This window comes from Dendropsophus ebraccatus, chromosome 14 (assembly GCF_027789765.1).
Source record: "Dendropsophus ebraccatus isolate aDenEbr1 chromosome 14, aDenEbr1.pat, whole genome shotgun sequence".
In the NCBI taxonomy this organism is placed as follows: domain Eukaryota; kingdom Metazoa; phylum Chordata; class Amphibia; order Anura; family Hylidae; genus Dendropsophus; species Dendropsophus ebraccatus.
Window position 1 is genome coordinate 9,631,383 of NC_091467.1, and position 21,029 is coordinate 9,652,411.

At 45.1% G+C, this 21,029-nt stretch overlaps 1 protein-coding gene across 3 annotated transcripts in view; it reads left to right on the top strand.

Annotated features, from left to right (window-relative positions):
* The window catches only part of BAIAP2 (BAR/IMD domain containing adaptor protein 2), a 111,081-nt gene extending 92,372 nt beyond the window's left edge, over nucleotides 1-18,709 (top strand). For 2 of the 3 annotated variants that reach the window (XM_069952621.1, XM_069952622.1), the window contains exons 11-14: nucleotides 558-626; nucleotides 1,260-1,422; nucleotides 3,222-3,259; nucleotides 18,367-18,709. In XM_069952621.1, coding sequence (XP_069808722.1) covers nucleotides 558-626; nucleotides 1,260-1,422; nucleotides 3,222-3,259; nucleotides 18,367-18,436 — 340 coding nt within the window. In that variant the 3' untranslated portion in view covers nucleotides 18,437-18,709. Of the gene's footprint in view, nucleotides 1-557; nucleotides 627-1,259; nucleotides 1,423-3,221; nucleotides 3,260-11,952; nucleotides 11,994-18,366 lie in introns of all 3 variants that reach the window. The other variant, XM_069952624.1, reaches the window with a different exon arrangement.
* The last annotated feature ends 2,320 nt before the right edge of the window (nucleotides 18,710-21,029 follow it).

Below are 21,029 nucleotides of genomic sequence, written 5' to 3' on the forward strand. Positions count from 1 at the left end.
ATGGTGGCACCTTTACACTACTGTACCCTAGGGCTTGCTAGAAGTTATTTTTCGGGACTCCTCCAGCATGTTTCCCGGCAGTTCCGCTCTCCTCAGATTGTGACAGTATGTAGGATGCACGGAGCTGTAATTGACTAGAGGGATCCACCCCCCACCTGGAATAAAGACCGGAACTCTGCATTTTCTCTATGTGGGTGGCAAGGTAAAGCTGTCGAGATGTCAACCTGATCGGCTCCATCTGGGAGATATTTACAAGCTCCAATCTTAAAGGGGAATTCCAGCCAAACCGAAGATGCAGGAGATTCCGGTCATGCATGGTCCTAGTAAACCAGGGATTGGATCCTTTGGCTCTCCAGCTGTTGCAAAACTACAACTCCCATGCTGTCCAGGCATGATGGTAATTGTAGTTTTGAAACAGTTGGGAGGGCCAAAGGTTCCCCATCCCTGGTTTACTGCCACGGGGATAGGGTTTAAACAAGGGGTACTAGAAGAGAAACCCTGAACTCTATGGTAGTCGAGGATCTATCCCTTGACATCTCTGGTTTGCTGTCTTTCAGGCGAGGATGGTTCCCTTTCTCCTACACAAGAGTCTTAGATCGTGGAGACACAGGAAATCGTTCCCAGAAGTAAGTCACCAGACGTTCTCAGTGGGTACGGACCTGAACACGGACATATACAACCAGCCTGGTAGATTGTAATAGACTGGGATGGTAGTGATGGAACCCATTGATCAATGTGGTGGACATGTTCCTAACCGGTGTCACCATAGTAGTCCATCCATCTGGATGTTAAAATGAATCTGTCACTATGTTTATGCCGCCTAAAATAGGGGCAACATAAACTAGTCCCAGAATGCCGAACAGATCAGTGTATTACTTACATCATTCTGTTCATCCGTTCTGCTAATATGCAGGAGAATAGGATTCTTGCCACACCCCTCCCCCCGCCCTCCAGCTGCTGAGTGACAGGTGACTGCCTATGCACAGCATAGATAGATAACTGCCAATCAGCAGCTGTTGGGCGGAGTTTTCTGATTCTCATGAATATCCGGGACTACTGAGCTCATGCACATAATAGAGAGGATTACTTATTGTCCATGTTATTCAGGAGGGGATCTCAGGATCAGATGCACAGAACAATGTGAGTGATAAATCATTCTCTGTCACTAGTTTATGCCACCCTGAGATGGGACACCATAGACCTACTGACAGTCTCTTTAAGATGTCACAGTGAGCAGTTTTTTTTGTTTTCTTGTTCAGTTTACAGCCTGGGAAGAGTAGCAGCACCGGCAATTTGTTGGACAAAGACGACCTCTCCATACCTCCACCAGACTACAACATGGCTTCCCGTGGCTTCCCTCCGCAGGCCATCAGCTCTTTTAAACCCCGGCCATACAGCGTGGCTGCACCAGTCTTTTCACAGGTGGGGTGACCAAAACATCTGACTTTATATGGCAGCAGGCTGGAATCCGATCGTTCAGCATTTGATTACCGATGGCTGAAGAAGTTGGATGCCACCCTGGCGAGTCCTGGATAACATGGATACAGCCTATGACCTATGGCTTGTCTTCCAGGGCTCCCTAGGGCTGCATCCATATCACTGGCAGAAGTCCAGGCCTGACCGCGGGGGTACTGACCCTCACTCAGTTCAGCTGGTCGCACTCAGGCTTGGACATGTCTCCTGACTATACAGTTTGATAGACATGAACGTTGTGCATGGTTTCCCGGTGTTCTCCATAGCCATGTGTGTTCCTTATTTATAGGCCTTCTCTGTGCCCTATGGCTACACAATAAACAAGAGCGCCAGCTTTCTGTACCCACAGTCGCCCGGACTGTACAAACCTTGTAAGAGGTCTTCACCCGTAAGTTGGTCCCCAGTGGGGCTCTTCCAGTGCAGCCCATCACGTCCACCCTTTGAGGTTGTGGCTACTTTGTGCCCCGGCTGCCCCCTACTCTATTGTATAATGATTGGTCTATTAACCCCTCATATGCCTATGTGGCATCTCCGGTGCTGCAGCCGGGGGAGAAAGGAAACTCAAATGGTGGGATTTGCTGCAATGGAAGGTGCTTCACCATCACTTCCACCAGAAATCCTCCGACCTTAGGGATTCATGAATGGAATTATTTTAAAAACTTGGAGAAAACCTGGATGTGGTAACGCCTCCCCAAATTACCAGGACCGGTTTGGGGAAATTCTCATTGTCTTATTTTAGATGCCAATTTGTGGTGTCTATGGGAGCCCCCCCTCCCGCACACATAAGGTAAAGGCCCCCCCATGGCAAGAAAGTTCTTGCTACTCAGCAAGGATGCAAAATATTTTAGTGTTTTTTTTGTTTGTTTGTTTTTTTCATTTAAAGGGGTACTCTGGCAATAAATGATTTCTATCAAAGCAACTGGTGTCAGAAGGCTATACAGATTTGCAAATGACTTCTATTTAAAAATCTCCAGTCTTCCAGTACTTATCAGCTGCTGTATGTCCTACAGGAAGTGGTGTATTCTCTCCAGTCTGACACAGTGCTCTCTGCTGCCACCTTTGTCCATGTCAGGAACTGTCCAGAGCAGGAGGGGTTTTCTATGTGGATTTGCTGCTGCTCTGGACAGTTCCTGACATGGACAGAGGTGGCAGCAGAGGCCTCTCTTCCTACACTACAATATGACAGCTACCCTCCCCACTAGCTGCCATTTCCTGTCTGTAGAGTGATGTCACACGGCTGATCTCTTCTATAAGGACCCCCCATAGTGCCCCTGCAGATGTAATAGCTGTGTGTGTATTCTCTGCTGTCATCACGGTAAATCGGCCTGTAATAGGCTTGTAGTAAGCCCAGGCTAAAGCGGCTTTACCGGCATAGGCCTCATGGATGATTTCTGGTGGAAGTTCTCACAATCTGCAATCATTTTGCCTCTCTGATGCCCTTGCTGCTATAACAATAGTATAGCGCTCCTCCTCCTTATCATCATCATCGCTGCCCCTCCCCCACACACCGCTCACTAGCGCAATCCCTGATCACAGAATAATAAGGCTGCTCTGATCTCCATTCCATATCCTCCTGCGGATCTCCTGGTATCCCTACTAAACACGCTGAAGCTCCCCGACGCTTGGCTGTTAGTATGATATTGATCAGCGATTACCCCAGCCCGCCTAATACAGCGCTAAATAAACTACCCCCAAATTGGTAATAATCCATTTTCTTTTTTTTTTTTCCTCCTTCTTGCTCCTCGCAGGGTTTAGATGACTACGGGGCAGCGCGTCCCGCAAACAGGTAATGGCGCCCTCCGCCTTCTATTGATGTATTTGTGGTTCATTCATGTAGTGCTGCATGTGTTACCTCGCTGTTCTCTGATGGTAAGTGGTATATATTACAGTGTATGTCCGTCACCTGCAGTATCCCTTATTGCCACAAAGGGGGGGGGGGGGTACACAACAAAAGCAGAATTTTTGGGGCTGAACCAGTTAACTGCAATTATAATTAGGATTCCAGTCTACGATCATTCTAATCTCTTGTACGGCCCACTTTGCTGTTTTTATTATTTTCCAGTTTGAGGATATATTTGTATATATGTTATTTACATTTTTTTTGGGGGGGTGGGAGGGGTAGTATATCCAAATATATATTATATATTATTTTAATTTATATATATTTTGATATAGATGTATGTGTAATATATATATATATATATATATATATATATATATATATATATATATATATATATATATAAATAATTTTTTTTTTAAAATATCTATATATTTATAAATAATAATTTATTTTTTTTTTATAAATATTTTTTAAATATATAAAAATACATATATTGTATAATATAGAAATAACAATAATAAATATTTAATTTTATTTATATATCTTTTGAAATTTGTTTTTATATATTTGTGTATTTTATTCATTTTTCATAGATATTCATATGTAATAATAATAATAATAATTATTATATTTTCCATAGTTAAAAAATAAAAATACTGAAAACAGCTTAACCGTATGAACACAGACACATTGCGGAGCTGTCAGGTTTTCCGTTTTCCCATATAATTCATTTTAGTCCTTCATTTTAGGCCAATGAAATGAGCTTGATGCTGTAAGTTACGTTAATAAATTAGATTTATTATAGGGCATGTGGGGGTGAGGGCCCAGTTCCTGCCCCAGGGTTCTCTCCCCCTTCTTAGGTTCTTCTGTCCCTCATGGACCTGTACATTATGTAACCTTTGCCCCCTGTTTATGACCAGAGGGACCCCATGTTTTTCCCTATAGTATCATAGTATGTGCATGCACAGCCAGGACTCCATTAGAAAAACATGGACACTTTCTTCCAGAGACAGCACCGCTCTTGTCTCCAGGTCAGGTGCGGTTTGCAATAAGTCTCCATTCCCTTCAATGGAACGGAGTTGCAAAACCTGCACCCAAACTGGAGACAAGAGTTTTCCTTACACTGGACAAGCCCTTGAATTCACTATGGAGCTGATAGATATTTTGCAGAACTTACTACATTGTAGTCGGTAGGAACTTTTTTTTTTTTTTTGTTTCTGTTCTACTACTTTCCCCTTCTTTTCTCTGGAGTCTCTCAGCCATATGTATGAATAAGCGATGCTGCAGCTGCTGGTGGTCCATCCGTCTCGTCATGTCGTGCATTCACCCTATATAATGTACATCTCCTCTTTTTTAGTATCCTCTTTTTTTTGCTCTTTTTTTTATTTCACAGCGGCAATGGGACAATGATCTCCACTGTGTGAGGCGAGGCTTACACACACCTGGCAACCGCTGCTTTGAAGAACTTTCGTCCTTTTTCTTTCCGCTTTATCACTTTTTTTTTTTTTTTTTTTTTTTCCCGCCTTCACTGATTTTCCTGGAAATCTTGTTTGTTACTTTTGTACTCTGGAATTGATTTTATAGGTCTTGAATATCTCTCTGTCAGTCGGTGGAGTTGCTGGAGGGATCTATGCTGTAATGTAAAGCAGGGACTGTATGGTCATGCCAGCGCTTGGGCTCTCCTGGCGTGACTCATTTTATCATGATTTTTTTGTTGTTTTTTTTATTCTTCTCATCCTAATGCTGTTGGTCAACTTTTTGTCTCTTTTAGGGTTTTTCAGAGTAGACATTTGCCAAAGTGTATCTGTAATTTACTGAACATACAGAGACGTTCTATCCCAGGGTAGAAGTTTTATACCAGTTTTTATGGGGTGTATGGATACTTTTTATGTTTTTTTTGTTTTTTTTCTCCCGGCCTTGAGCACAAGGCCCTATCTGCATGGAAGGGTTGGGGTGGGGTGGTTTGTTCTTCCTCTGCCCTTCTGCTAGAGATTGATGTGTATGCATGGGACTGTGAAGGGACTGTTAATAGTTTTATTACTTATATTTATATATACTCCCAGCAGTATAGACCCAACTTATATGGCTACATTGGATAAAAGTTTCATGTGAAATTTTACTGCCTATAGCTGGGAATGGGTCAGCCCTGGTTTCTGTGCTGAGATGCATTGTGGGAAAGTCTACTTTTAGGCTCTGTATGAACAATGGCCGTTATTCGGCACTCAAAACCACGGCCGTTTAGCATGTTCCTCCGGCCGGGTGGATTTTGACTTCTCTGCACCAGATCCCATTTAGGGGTCTAAACACTTCTCCTCCCACAATGCATCAGTGTGTATCAGAAACGGCAGCGAGATGTGTGACAGCGCAGCATGGAAGCAGAAAACCAGCAGGATCTTGAATGTAGCTCTACATGTGGCTGGAGAGGACATGAGCCAAGATCAGTAATATCTATGTGTTGATTTAAATCAGGAGTGGGGAGCCTTTGGCTGTCCAGGCATGATGGGAGTTGTAGTTTTGCAATAGCTGGAGGGCCGAAGGTTCCCCATCCCTGATTTAAACTGTAAAATGTGACCTTAAAGGGGTTGTTCACCAACTTTCTTTTTTCTTTCAAAACAACTGACTTCAGAAAGTTATACAGATTTGTAGTTTACTTCTATAAAAAAAATCTAGAATCTTCCACTACTTATCAGCTGCTGTATGTCCTGCAGGAAGTGATGTATTCTTTTCAGTCTGACACAGTGCTCTCTGCTGCCACCTCTGTCCATGTCAGGAACTCTCCAGAGCAGCAGCAAACCCACATAGGAACTGTCCAGAGTAGGAGAGGTTTTCTGACATGGACAGAGGTGGCAGCAGAGAGCACTGTGTCAGACTGGAGAGAATACACCACTTCCTGCTGGACATACAGTAGCTGATAAGTACTAGAAGACTGTACATTTTTTTAATAGAAGAAAAATTACAACTCTGGCACTTTCTAGCACCAGTTGATTTGAAAGAAAAAAAATGTTGGTGAACAAGCTATATATCCACAACAACATAACACAACTATTGTAGTCGCAACTCGTGCTTACAGTCACCCCTCGTCCATTTATCACAGCCTTAAAGGGATTGCACAGGATTAGGGAAATCTCGCCCTCTTCAAACCGCTCCACACCTGACCATAAGGTCGCGTCCCATAGTGCAGCTGAGCTAAAACTAATGGGGCCAGGCTGCACTACCGCACACAACCTGTGGTCAAGGGTGGCGCTGTTCTCAGAAGGAAATGTCTTTCTAATCCTGTACAACCCCTATTAAACAGAGAAGTTTAATGCATCATCCAAGTGTTCTCCTATCTTTGTGCCTGTCGTTTTTGGGGTGGGATGGTGGTGTTTGTACAGGAAGCCATTTTATATTCTTGGCTAGGGGCTGTTTGAGATTCCTTCTGACTCTCGCTCCATAATTGGAAGTGATGGGGGGGAAAAAATCTTGAAATCTAAAATACTTTATATGCCCAAGGACTTGGAACATAAAAGCCATATTCTATAGAAGGTGAGAAATGGGATGGGCTGGTCCATATTATTGGTTTGGTGAAGCCACGGAAGAGTCGGACCAACGCTCCCCGGGGTTTGTGGGATTTAAAGGGGTAGTCCACCCAAAAAAATTTTCTTTCAAATCAACTGGTGCCATAAAGTGCCAGAGATTTGTAATTCACTTCTATTAAAAAATCTTAAGTCTTCCAGTACTTATTAGCTGCTGTATGTCCAGCAGGAAGTGGTGTTTTCTTTCCTGTCTGACCCAGTGCTCTCTGTTGCCTCCTCTGTCCATGTCAGGAACTGTCCAAAGCAGGAGCAAATCCCTATGGAAAACCCCTCCTGCTCTCCAGACTGGAAATAATACAACTTCCTGTTGGGCATATAGCAGCTAATAAGTACTGGAAGGCTTGAGATTTTTTAATAGAAGTAAATTACAAATCTCTGTCACTTCATGGCAGCAGTTGATTTGAAAGAAAATTTTTTTGGGTGGACTACCCCTTTAAGACCCATTCATGATGATTCCCGTATGAAAAGTGTCAGGAAGCAAGTACTAGAGGAGGACATTGAGCCCCCGCTTTCTCTATCTAGGCGGCCATATTTTACAGATACACGTCCAATAACTGACGGCAAAACAATCATCCGGCCTTCTGTTGTCTCCACCGCCCGTCCTTCCCCAGCCGGTTGACAGTTCCTGTATTCTTTTTGGGGAGGGGTATGTCTCTCAGAAAATCAAGTCCGACCTCTTTGTTTGATCACGGCCGACCCTCTATCATCACCGACATAATCTGTCAGCGGTTGGTTAAACAGCCCCATATACCAGCGGCCAAACCCGAGAGGCGGATACGGCCGACATCAGTCTAAGGTGTATGGGGACCTTTAAGCTTGAAACCTAAAAAAGGGATCCTCCCCCCACCCCCCTACATTTAGTTTCACAGTTGGACTTCTCCCCAGGAGGGTGAATGGCTTGATTGGTACCAAGCGACATAACACCTTTTGGTCAGGAGCGCAGTCTGACAATAGCATCGCTAGGCAGCGCATCCCTAGCAACCAATCATAGACACAGAAACTTGTCTGCTTCCTGGTACTTAGGTCTTTAACCTACGGCCAAAAAAGAGAACAGTGAGTGGTAGAGGACGGAACAGAGACAGATGAGCTAGTGACTGAGGAGGAGCAGGAGGAGGTCACCACCTAGTGACTGAGGAGGAGCAGGAGGAGGTCACCACCTAGTGACTGAGGAGGAGAAGGAGGAGGTCACCACCTAGTGACTGAGGAGGAGGAGGAGGTCACCACCTAGTGACTGAGGAGGAGCAGGAGGAGGTCACCACCTAGTGACTGAGGAGGAGCAGGAGGTCGTCACCACCTAGTGACTGAGGAGGAGCAGGAGGGGGTCACCACCTAGTGACTGAGGAGCAGGAGGAGGTCACCACCTAGTGACTGAGGAGCAGGAGGAGGTCACCACCTAGTGACTGAGGAGCAGGAGGAGGTCACCACCTAGTGACTGAGGAGCAGGAGGAGGTCACCACCTAGTGACTGAGGAGCAGGAGGAGGTCACCACCTAGTGACTGAGGAGCAGGAGGAGGTCACCACCTAGTGACTGAGGAGGAGCAGGAGGAGGTCACCACTAGTGACTGAGGAGGAGCAGGAGGAGGTCACCACCTAGTGACTGAGGAGGAGCAGGAGGAGGTCACCACCTAGTGACTGAGGAGGAAGAGCATTAGGAGGTCACCACCTAGTTACTGAGGAGGAGCAGGAGGAGGTCACTACTAGTGATTGAGGAGGAGGAGGTCACCACTAGTGACTGAGGAGGAGGAGCAGGAGGAGGTCACCACTAGTGACTGAGGAGGAGGAGCAGGAGGAGGTCACCACTATTAGAAGAGATCCCAGATCTATGAACTATGAATGGCTGGTCTAGTAATTTAGTTACCCTGTAGCCGAGACTGAAGAATCCTTGTGTAGTTCTGTTCTCTATCAGGGTAGTCACTCCCCTGGGTCAGACATTGACCTTTGACCCTGCAGAGCTGTCCGTGTGCTTACTGGTGACAACCATGTTTCCCAGTTCTGAGAACCCCTTTGTCATCTTTATCCAGCCCATAAAATGTCTGCCTTTGTTATGTGAGGGGGCTCCTCAGTCCTCAATTAGTAGCAACCAGTCACCTATTTTTCTCCTTGATTCCTGGGGGAATACTGGAGTGTTTTTTTTTTTTTTTTTTTTTTTTTTTTTTTTTGGGGGGGGGGGGGGTTGCCGAATTTGGGGGTTAATGTAAAAGTAACCAGCGATTTCATCAGTCCCGGCCGACCCCCAACAATCCTAGACATACGGCACGCCAATTTGTTACACGTCTGTATCGTATATTTTTGTTAGAATTTTTACTATTTTTTTTATTTTTTTTTTATTTTCCATTCTCCATCTTTTGTGATTCTCACAAACTTTAGAAGCAAACACAATCAGATTGGCGTTACTGGCTACCTGTATTGCTTCCTGGCGCACTGATATCATGGGCTGGTGGGATTTAAAGGGGTCTTCACTCTTGCCTCTTGGCTTCTGTCAACTTTTTCGCCAGTGCCAAAAAGCAAGCAACCTTGCTGTGGTGGGTTGCCGTAAGTAACGGTCTCTGGTCTTCTCTTGCTCGGACCATCTCTACACTCTCCGTCAGATGTTCAGCCATGAACAGAATGTATAAAGAATGTACAATGATCCGCACATAGAACATTGTGCCCTGTAATGATGTTATTGTACGAATAAAGTTTTATTTCTTGCATATGGGGATCCGTTTTACTTTCTCATTCCAAGGCTTGCTTGCTGTCTCTCTCTGTATAGAATTCTATTTTTTTTTTCATTTTTTTTTTTTTCTTATTTTTGAGGGGGAGGGGTCGTCTTGCCGCCGACAGATGCTAACTGTGATTTTGACCATTGAGCAGCTGTATTATAACTTCAGGCTAAAATAAAATTTTCTACAACCAGTCGCCGACTTTTTTCGTGCTCAGACGTCACCTCTCATCTTCACATTGATTATCGCCATTTGCATATTAATAAATAATGAAACATCCTTTATCCATGATCATATTCATAGCCTCCTGTTGTGCTTTATTCAAGTACATGATGCCACCAGGTCCGACATGGTGGTAATAAAGGGGTAATCTGGTGGAAAAAAAATAAAATAAATAAAAAAAAAAAAAATATATATATATATATATATATATATATATATATATATATATATATATATATATATAAAAAAATTTTTTTTGTATTTTGCTAAAATCTTAAGTCTTCCAGTACTTAGCAGCTGCAGGAAGTGGTGTATTCTCTCCAGTCTGACACAGTGCTCTCTGCTGCCACCTCTGTCCATGTCAGGAACTGTCCAGAGCAGGAGAGGTTCCCTATGGGGATTGTCTGCCGTTCTGGACAGTTCCTGACATGGACAGAGGTGGCAGCAGACATCAAATTCTTTTCGCCAGAGTACCCCTTTAAGATATGAGTGATAAGCTGTGATTGGTTGCTGTGGACAGACCCACATTGATAATCTGGGCTGCTGTGTGTGTGTATAGATATCTATACATGTGTCTGCACTGATATAAAGACCTCAGATCTTCAGGTTTATATCTGCTGCCTCTATGTGCTTTACATTGATATATGTGAGAGAGCGATAGATATACACACTCTGTATACTCCACTCCACATTGCTCCTGCATATATCTAATGTACAATGGAATGGATGCTGCCATTGTTTGCCAAGCAGAAATATATATATATACTTGTAGTGATTGGTCAGTGTCTCTTGTTAGTTCTAATCTATGTGAGAGCCAAATCCTAATGGAGACGTCTGAAGAACAGGACCCGACATTTTATAATGACATCTGTCTCCGTCATCTCCCCTTTAATTCTAGTGTTTAGGATGAGGTGTGTGGACGGACACGTATGGGATCACATAGGGCATAGAAACCTATAGGGTCAATCACTATATATACACCGGGCAAAGCTCTTTCATTGAGTGCTGCGGAACTTGTGTTTTGTGTGTGTGTGTGTGTGTATGTATGCGCATATATATATATATATATATATATATATATATATATATATATATATATATATATATATATATATATAATTATGCTTCTGGGATTGTTGGGGCCTTTATTTAAAATGTGAAACAGTGCCACCGCCGTCTGTGGGTGAATCTGGTATTGCAGCTCAGTTCCATTTACTTCAATAGGGGTAAGATGCAATACCAGACCAACCTGAAGGATAAGGGTGGCACTGTTTCTAGAAAAAAAGGCTCCTTTAAAGAGGTACTCCTACACTTTCTTTTCTTTATTTTTTTTCTTCTTTTTTTTAATGAATTAGTGTTAGCTACAAATTTGTATAACTTTCTAACTTCTATTTAAAAATCTCCAGTCTTCCAGTACTTATCAGCTGCTGTATGTCCTGCAGGAAGTGGTGTATTCTCTCCAGTCTGGCACAGTGCTCTCTGCTGCCACCTCTGTCCATGTCAGGAACTGTCCAGAGCAGGAGAGGTTTTTTTTTTGATGGGGATTTGCTGCTGCTCTGGACAGTTCCTGACATGGACAGAGGTGGCAGCAGAGAGCACTGGAAAGAATACACCACTTCCTGCAGGACATACAGCAACTGATAAGTACTGAAAGATTTTTTAAATAGAAGTAAATTACAAAGCTATATAACTTTCTGACACCAATTGATTTGAAAGGAAAAAAAAAAACTTTGCCCGAGTCTCCCTTAAAGTTCTAGCTATTGTATAAAGGAGCACACCTTCCATCAGACTTGTATCCTGCACAAGCAGTTAACTCCGCCAGCGCCAGTCTGCTAATGAATATGCATGTAACATTGAAGCTAAATGTCAGTGACAACAATGGCGAGCGGCTGGGTCTCCTCTCTGAGCAGAGACGCGCTCCTTCCCGTGTACATTGTGTTCTCTCCCCAGCCTCGGGCTTATTCATCCTGCACAAACAATAAACAGTGACTGCTATAGAGAACAATGCGCTAACACATCCACCGCAGCAGACATTGCCCTATGGGGAGACCTGTTCCTGCCGCCGCAGCCCCTCCGCACTCGTACAACCAGCGACGTTCTGCACCTATAAACCATCGCATTTTTGTTTGTGTTGCAGCTTGGAAGCAGAAGTTGCGCGGTTTTGAGAGGTCTCTGCAGGTAGTACGTTTATTTTGTATTTACCCCTCCCCCCACTTGGTTTCTGTGCTCTGACTCTGACTGCTGGGGTACCTCAACTCTACCCAAGATATCATCTCTTATCCCCTCTTTAAGTGTTGGTAGAACATTTATATTACCTACCCATCCAGTGTTGGAACCTTTATAACCAGGTTTTGATTGGTTTGTTACCAGCTGTTGGAGGCCACAGTTAAAGGGGTATTCCACTGAGACATAACTTCTTATATGTTGCTGCCCATGGTGAGACTAACAATTCCTTCCATATCTATTCAGTCTCCTTCCCCCAGTTCTGAGCTGCTGCTTTCTGCTGAAGACAGAAAAAAAAAAGCTCACACACAGATTTTTCTGTCTCCCCCCTCCTCCCCCCTCCCTTCTGAGACAGCTGATATAAACTGTTCCCTGGTCGGCTTTATCTGCAATATTGTAGCTTCTTTGTAATGCCAGGAGGATTCTTTACAGTGAGTTTGTTAGCAACTTGACCTCAGAATAACCCTCCCAGCATTACAAAGAAGTTACAGTGTTGCAGATAAAGCCTGCCAGGGACTTGTTTACATCAGCTGTCTCAGGAGAGAGGGGGGAGAATGCTCTAGTTGCCCTCATCTCCACTAACATCTTGAGGACAGATGGGCCACTGTTTTTGGAAGAAAGAAGATTCTATGGAATAATGATAGAAGCTCTCGGGCCGCCTGTGTCCTCACAGACCTGTTTCAGAGTTGGATCTCCCCCCCCATCCCCCCCAGTATATCTATGGAAGATCTTGGGATGGTTTAGCTGCTGTATCGGACCACTGACAAGAATAGTGATGTGTCTGGAAAATGGCAGCCATGTGTTTCTGCCCAAAATCTGTTCATCAGGGGAAGTATTTTCCCTCCTGTCCCTGTTACCCGCTACTAAGGAATTAGCTGTATATGTTCTGACCGGGACACTAGAAGGAAGGAGAGCTGACCGGGACACTAGAAGGAAGGAGAGCTGACCGGGACACTAGAAGGAGGGAGAGCTGACCGGGACACTAGAAGGAGGGAGAGCTGACCGGGACACTAGAAGGAGGGAGAGCTGACCGGGACACTAGAAGGAGGGAGAGCTGACCGGGACACTAGAAGGAAGGAGAGCTGACCGGGACACTAGAAGGAGGGAGAGCTGACCGGGACACTAGAAGGAAGGAGAGCTGACCGGGACACTAGAAGGAAGGAGAGCTGACCGGGACACTAGAAGGAAGGAGAGCTGACCGGGACACTAGAAGGAGGGAGAGCTGACCGGGACACTAGAAGGAGGGAGAGCTGACCGGGACACTAGAAGGAGGGAGAGCTGACCGGGACACTAGAAGGAGGGAGAGCTGACCGGGACACTAGAAGGAAGGAGAGCTGACCGGGACACTAGAAGGAAGGAGAGCTGACCGGGACACTAGAAGGAAGGAGAGCTGACCGGGACACTAGAAGGAAGGAGAGCTGACCGGGACACTAGAAGGAAGGAGAGCTGACCGGGACACTAGAAGGAAGGAGAGCTGACCGGGACACTAGAAGGAAGGAGAGCTGACCGGGACACTAGAAGGAAGGAGAGCTGACCGGGACACTAGAAGGAAGGAGAGCTGACCGGGACACTAGAAGGAGGGAGAGCTGACCGGGACACTAGAAGGAGGGAGAGCTGACCGGGACACTAGAAGGAGGGAGAGCTGACCGGGACACTAGAAGGAGGGAGAGCTGACCGGGACACTAGAAGGAGGGAGAGCTGACCGGGACACTAGAAGGAAGGAAGTGACTTCTATTTCTGCATTGCTGGTTTTCAGGGCCGATTTATCTGCCGAATGAACGTTTGTGGAACCGTTTGTTCCCTGTTTATTGTCCTTTGTTAAAGAGTCCTCGATTAGTCGAGAGATGAAAAAACTTCCTTGGGGGCTGATTGGATCCTTAATCCTCATGATTTGGTCACTCAACGCCATGTGTGAACTGTGGATGAGCCACTCATAGTGACGACTGGGAAGGGGGTTGTGTGGTCGTGCTGAACTGTTAGGCTGCAGCCATGTTTTCCTGAGGAGCCTTAGGCTCCTATTCCACGGGCCGATCAATAATGTAATGTTTATTGGGCCTATTACACGGCTCGATAATCATTTAGCGAGGGCTGCAGGGACATCATTACCGATGTCCTTGCAGTCCTTTTTAAGCACCATACTTTACCTAAACATGCTGCAGGTCTTCTCCTGCGCTCCTTCTGCCTCCCAGTCCTGCGCGCAGCAGCTTTGGTGCGGCCTGTCTGAGCTGATGGCGGTCCTGGCCAGTGACTGGCTGAGCGATCTGTCAGCTCAGAGAGGCCGCGGCAAAGCTGCTGCTGCGCAGGAGACTGGGAGAAAGACGGAGCGCAGGAGAAGCCCTGCAACATGCTTAGGTAATGTATGGTGCTTGTGAAATCGTTGGTCGCCTGCCGCGCATCGCTATTCCACGTAGCGATGCACGGTCTGTGCCCGATGATTTTATGTTTGTGTCATCGGCTGATCGTTTATTTAGGTTCAATCATCGGCTGATCATTGTCTCTATTCCATGGGGCGATAATCAGCCGATTCGGCCGATTATTTCTCTGTGGAATAGGACCCTTAGAGGTACCTTTACACAGAGAGATTTATCTGACAGATTTTGAAGCCAAAGCCTGGAACAGACTAAAAACAGAACAGGTCATAAAGGAAAGACTGGGATCTATCCTCTTTTCAAATCCATTCCTGGCTTTGGCTTCCAAAATCTGTCAGATAAATGTCTCTGTGTAAAGGTACCCTTAGTGTGGCATCCAACGTCACCACCAGTCAGATACCGAGTGTTTGGGTGCTGAACCCGAGAGTACAGCAAGTCCGCTCAACACTGCAGAGAAGTAAACCATCCAGCAATCATTCGTGTGGCCACATAAAGGACTTGCTAGACTAGTGCTGGTAGGCGCAGGCTGACCCATGACCCTTTGGCCTGAGCATCTTGGTAAAATTGCTGTTCCTATAATACTATGATACTGTCCCATATGGAAAAGAATAAGTAATGTGGGTTGTTCCCAGCAGTCACAGTAGAGCACTTTCCTCCTCCACCTGACCGGTATCTTCTTAGTCTTCCCATCTTGGCACTATCTGGGCATCGCTGTCCTCTCGCTGTCCAGTCCTAGCATCGGACCAGTTGGCTCACCAGTTCTCTGGTTGGTAGAGGTCATTGTGGTGGTAACTGAGGATGTTTTTAGGGTCTTTTCTCTCATCTGTGTCTTTGGTGACCATTAGTCTGTCCTTACCTTCTGTATCTACTGATCACTAAACTTCTGACCCTCGTTGTATCTAGACCTGTGTGTGGTGTATTTCTGGTTGTACAAACACAAAACGTATCTAATATCCTGGTGTCCATGTGCCTTAACCTTACCGCAAAAACATAGATCTGGTTCTTACGTCTCTTTCCCTCTTCACGACTCTCCAATAAATACATAAGTCTTGATTAGAGATGAGCGAACCTGGAGCGTGCTGAGTCCATCCGAACCCGAACGTTCGGTATTTGATTAGCGGGGGCTGCTGAACTTGGATAAAGCTCTAAGGTTGTCTGGAAAACATGGATACAGCCAGTGACTATATCCATGATTTCCACATAGCCTTAGGGCTTTATCCAAGCTCAGCAGCCACCGCTAATCAAATACCGAAAGTTCGGGTTCGGATGGACTCCAGCATGCTCCAGGTTCGCTCATCTCTAGTCTTGATTCTATCTGGGGGAAAAAAGAAAAGTCTATCAAAAATTTACTTTGTTGCACCTTAGTGGTGGAGCTCACGTAAGGTTGGTTGACCTCCCATCTGGGAGCTACAAGGGTGGCCATGTTGGCTATCGCCAGGCCCAAAAGGGCAACTCTGGTCATTTTTGAGCTTTGGGAGATAATGTTCTTTGGTGAAGCTTATAGTACTTTAGGTTCAGTATATTCCAACTCCTAGGAAAAAAAATTATAGATGAAAAAAACAAGAAAATTACAATTGCGAGGCCCGCACTCATCCATGTGAGCCGAGGATGGCCATTATAGTCCTAGCTGTGTGAACCGTGCCTTACCAGTGTGTGGGGTGAGCCAACTGTGTCCATTAATGCCCAATGGCCGCTCTCATGTGCCTACTGTGTAGTCTGGGTGGCACTGGCCAGGTCAAGGTATGCAACCAGCAGAGTGCTCTGTCCAACCTTAGGGAACAGAGCAAATGTAATCTCACAGCAAAAGTTTTTTATGGGAGGATGCATATGCCTACCCCATGAGGTAGAGTTGTATTTAAAGACACCCCCCCCCCCCCCCCCCCCCCCCCCCATAATGCAGCGATTGGGAGCCTTTGGCCCTCCAACTGTTGCAAAACTACAACTCCCACCATGCCTGTACAGCCAATGCAAAGCTTGATGGGTATTGTAGTTTTGCAACCGCTGGGGGGCCCACGGTTCCCCATCCCTGCCATAGTATGTGGCTTTGGCACCCCAGACATCAAGTTGGCCAGAGGAAGATGCAGCTTCTGGGCACCACTTAGACTTGGTTCGACTTGGTTCACACCATGTTTTTATTTTCAAATATGGGTTATACACTTGAAGAGCATACATGCATGTTAACATGAGCGTAAAATGGGTGTTGTATTCAGTATAACAGAATCAGTTTCCCAGTGACTTATATAAAAAAGGGGAACTCTGAGTAGCCTTCTTAAAAAAAAAAAACTTCTAAAAAATGCAAGGTTCTATGTTGACTCCTTGCACTCTTCATGTGGTTGTACGGCCGTCCTGCTCCATCTCTCTTCCCGTTTCTCTTCCCGTGCTCTGCTATCAGATTGCATATCCCAGAATGCCCCTCTCCGCCCACACCTCGTCCCCTGTCACGTCTGCATCCTCAATCTGTGCTCAGCAAGCAAACTGAATGTGAGACAGTGGTCACATGACCTCTGTCTCCTGAGAAAGTAAAGATTTCCTGGATGTCAATCAACTATCAGTGCGGCAGAACAGTGTAGTCACGGTAACATCCTCGGAGATATCTATGTAACTTTCCGTGTATTTTTTAATAGAAAATAATTTTTACTATCCGGAGTTCCCCTTTAAGCATGTTTTAAGTGTATGTCTTAAAATGTAATGTAATTGAAACTGACAAAATGCCACAGTAAAATGTAGAGAAAAACATAAATACTAGTCTGGGGACCCCGTAAGAGACATCTAAGGCCGCTTTGGTGGGAACCAAACATCTATGGTCTCTGAACCATTTCAAGATGAAGCAACTGTAAAAGTTCCCGGAGAGGTAGGAAACCCTTCTGTGTGGTGGTGCGGTTATGTTTCTGGTGGATGTGCACTCTGCTGGTGGTTTCCATTCTGATGTCTTCCTAACCATCCATGTGGTGTCCCATCCTCTAACAAGCGTCACTAACCCTCTCTATGTCCACACCTAGCTGCACCTTCATTCTCCATGTTACTCCATTGCCTTAAGTTCATGGTGGCCATATTTAAAGGGGCTCTTTAGGACTAGAAACTGGATGGTCTTTCCAAAGCATTAGGTCATCAATATCAGATGGAGTCCAATCATTCATCATTTGAATACCGGTGGTTGAAGAAGTTGGATGCCTCCCTAGGGAGTCTGGGAAAACATGGTTATAACCATAGGCCATAGACTGTATCCATCTTTTCCAGGATTCCCTAGGGCGGCATCCAACTTCTTCAGCCACCGGTAATTAAATGCCAAACTGATTTGGCTGTGCTCGCATTGCGCTCATGTCTACCCGGCACCTCAGCTGCAGCTTATTTGAGGGGCTGGTGTTGCAGTTCAGTCAACACGTTTTTTTTTTTTGTTTTTGCTGAATAACGGCAGAGTGCCTTGTAAGCAACGAAGGAGACACTGCATTAATTGGAGCGTGATGGCTGGTCAGTGGGGGGGGGGGGTCACAGGTCAGACCCCCATTGTTCTGATGTTGATGGCCAATCCTAAAGAGAGGCTACCAGTTTTTGAGTCTTGGAGAAAAAAAATTTAAGTTATTGTCTTGATTTATAACACTGACAGCCTATGCACAGGATAGGCATTTTGGCCTATCTGATTGGCAGCGGTCTGGAGGAGCTGCCTTACGGTGAATGGTGCCGGGTGCTTGTGCCGTCTACTGTGTAGAACTGGTGCAGGCTATTAAAGCTCAGCTGCAGAAACGTGCGCCACCGCCACACCGTAGACAGTGCAGGGCTTCCAGCACCAGTCACCGTGCACGGGCTTCTGTGGGGTGGTATTGTTTATCCCCCAATATGGCTGCCGCCACCACCTTAGAGGGACTTAAAGTACACTATGCTTTAATAGAGCGATGGACCCTCCTTACCAGTCCCACAGAGCCTGCGCCTGTCCTCATACAACTCTTCTTCTATCCCAACAGAAATCCATTTCTTGAAGTCCGGTTGAAACCCACAGTAACAAATGACCGTTCTGCACCTCTTGTGGACTGAGCTACGCGGCCCTATTCACCTCCGTGCGCCAGGTCACCTGATGGAACGAAGCTTTGGTGCACAAGGGCACTGAGGACTGTCAATCAGGTGGCCGCATCTCCACATCCATCGGATCCTGATATATGTTGGATCCGTCCATCTTGTATGTAGAAGGTCAGAATGTGCATAGTAATTCTGCCTAATGATGGAAGGTGCAGGAAGCCTGAAGCCTTATGTTAAATTTCCACCTGCAACCAGTCATAATATGGTGATCAATAATAGGAAGATATAATATATATAGTGAACATCTCACCATAAAGCAGAGAATCTCCTCAGTTATCACCCATAGATAATAGATCCATTATGCAGCCATTTTGTTCATTAAAGGAGTACTTAAAAAATTAGATCAACTGGCGTCAGAAAGTTATATAGATTTGCAATTTACTTAAATATAAAAATTTCCAGTCTTCCAGTACTTATCCGCTGCTGTATGTCCTGCAGGAAGTGGTGTATTCTTTCCAGTCTGACACAGTGCTCTCTGCTGCCACCTCTGTCCATGTCAGGAACTGTCTAGAGCAGGAGAGGTTTTCTATGGGGATTTGCTGCTGCTCTGGACAGTTCCTGACATGGACAGAGGTGTCAGCAGAGAGAACTGTGTCATACTGGAAAGAATACACCACTTCCTGCAGGACATACAGCAGCTGATAAGTACTGGAAGACTGGAGACTTTTAAATCGGAAGTTATACAGATTTGTAATTTACTTCTGAGACCAGTTGCTTTGAAAGAAAAAGCTTGTTGCTGGAGTACCCCTTTAAGCTGCCTCCACTCTATTTCTTGAATGAATCCATTTTAAATCGTATATAAAGACCGATGTAATAACCACGTTACAGCTGCACGTATCTATATATTTAGTGACGCGCTGTAGAATGGGAGAAGCTTTTTATACCCTGCGGTGAGGGCTCTGCAGGACGTCTTCACATACAGAACGCTTGAGCTCAGTGTTATGTCTCCCCGATGTTTGAAGGGGCCGGCCCCTGGAGCTTTAATGGGGGGGGGGTGCTTGTACTCTTCCGTTTTTATATTCTATGTAATTATAAAATTTAGAATTCAGAATAATTAATTCTCTATTTATTTGTGGGGCAATGCAGTCTTCTTTCAGTCACCTATTCTCCCCGTAGTGTAAGCGTCGTCTTGTACTGGTAATTCACAGAAAACATCCAGAATATATATCTATATTAAAGGGGTACTCTGGAGAAACTTGTTTTCAAATCAAATCGACTGGTGTCAGAAAGTTATACAGATTTCTAATTTACTTATATATATAAAAATCTCCAGTCTTCCAGTACTTATCAGCTGCTGTATGTCCTGCAGGAAGTGGTGTATTCTCTCCAGTCTGGCACAGTGCTCTCTGCCGCCACCTCTGTCCATGTCAGGAACTGTCCAGAGAAATAGCAAATCCCCATAGAAAACCTCTCCTGCTCAGACAGAGGTGGCAGCAGAGAGCACTGTGTCAGACTGGAAAGAATACACCACTTCATGCAGGACATACAGCAGCTGATAAATACTGGAAGACTAGATTTTTTTTTTTTTATATACAAAATTATACAGATTTGTAAATTACTTCTGACACTAATTGATTTAAAACATTCTCTGGAGTACCCCTATATAGGGGTTGTACAGAATTTAACTCAAAGCATATGGCTGTCTTCTTCCACGCCCAGCGCTGATGCCTGTTCAGTGCAGTGTGTTATTACAGCCCGCCCCTATTCCCTGTAGTGGAGTGTATTATATTTGCATTTTCCCTCTCTATCACAATATGCAAATCCCGGCCTGAACGCACGTCTGATCGCCCAAACTGACAGCTGTTGGTTCAGGTCATAGTCAAGCCAATGTGAAATGTAATACCAATACCCTTTGACCCCCGGTGGCTGGAGAAGACTGATGCATCCCATGGGTTTCATCCATCTTCTCCAGCCACCGGTAGTCGAATGTACATAATAGGATAGTAGTGTTACTATAGACTGCCATGCATTGCTGCACAGTATCCTTATATGCCGATACTGGACGGGACCCGCTGGCACAGACTCTGCTCGGAAGTGTCATGTGGGCGGAGCAACCAAATATTTTATGTTCGTTGTAAATTTTGCTAAATTATCTTACTTGTATAATTGATTTTATTTTATTGTACAGCAGAAAGAATGTGAAATCTAATAAAGCCTTTTAATCACTGAAGTCGAGGTGCGTCTTGTTTATCTGGGTGGGTGACACGAAATATGGCCACCACGATAGCTTCTATATGGTCAGGGTTGTCACCAAGCTTTAGCCTGGACAGATCATGTGACCAGCAATGCGGGAGCAGTGTCCAGGACGTAGATGGAAACCTTTGACAACCAATATGGCTGCCATAATGTCTATTATTCTCTGTTATCAGCCATTTCCCTCTAGGTAGAGGCAGTATAATGTATATCAGCACAATGTACATTACAATCCTTGCAACGTTTTCTTAAAGGAGAACTTACTCATTACTTACTCCTATTTACCAAAATGGCAGCCACTACTTTAGCTATACAGCGATGACAGCGATGTTGGCAGATACCACCGAGTAATAGATGA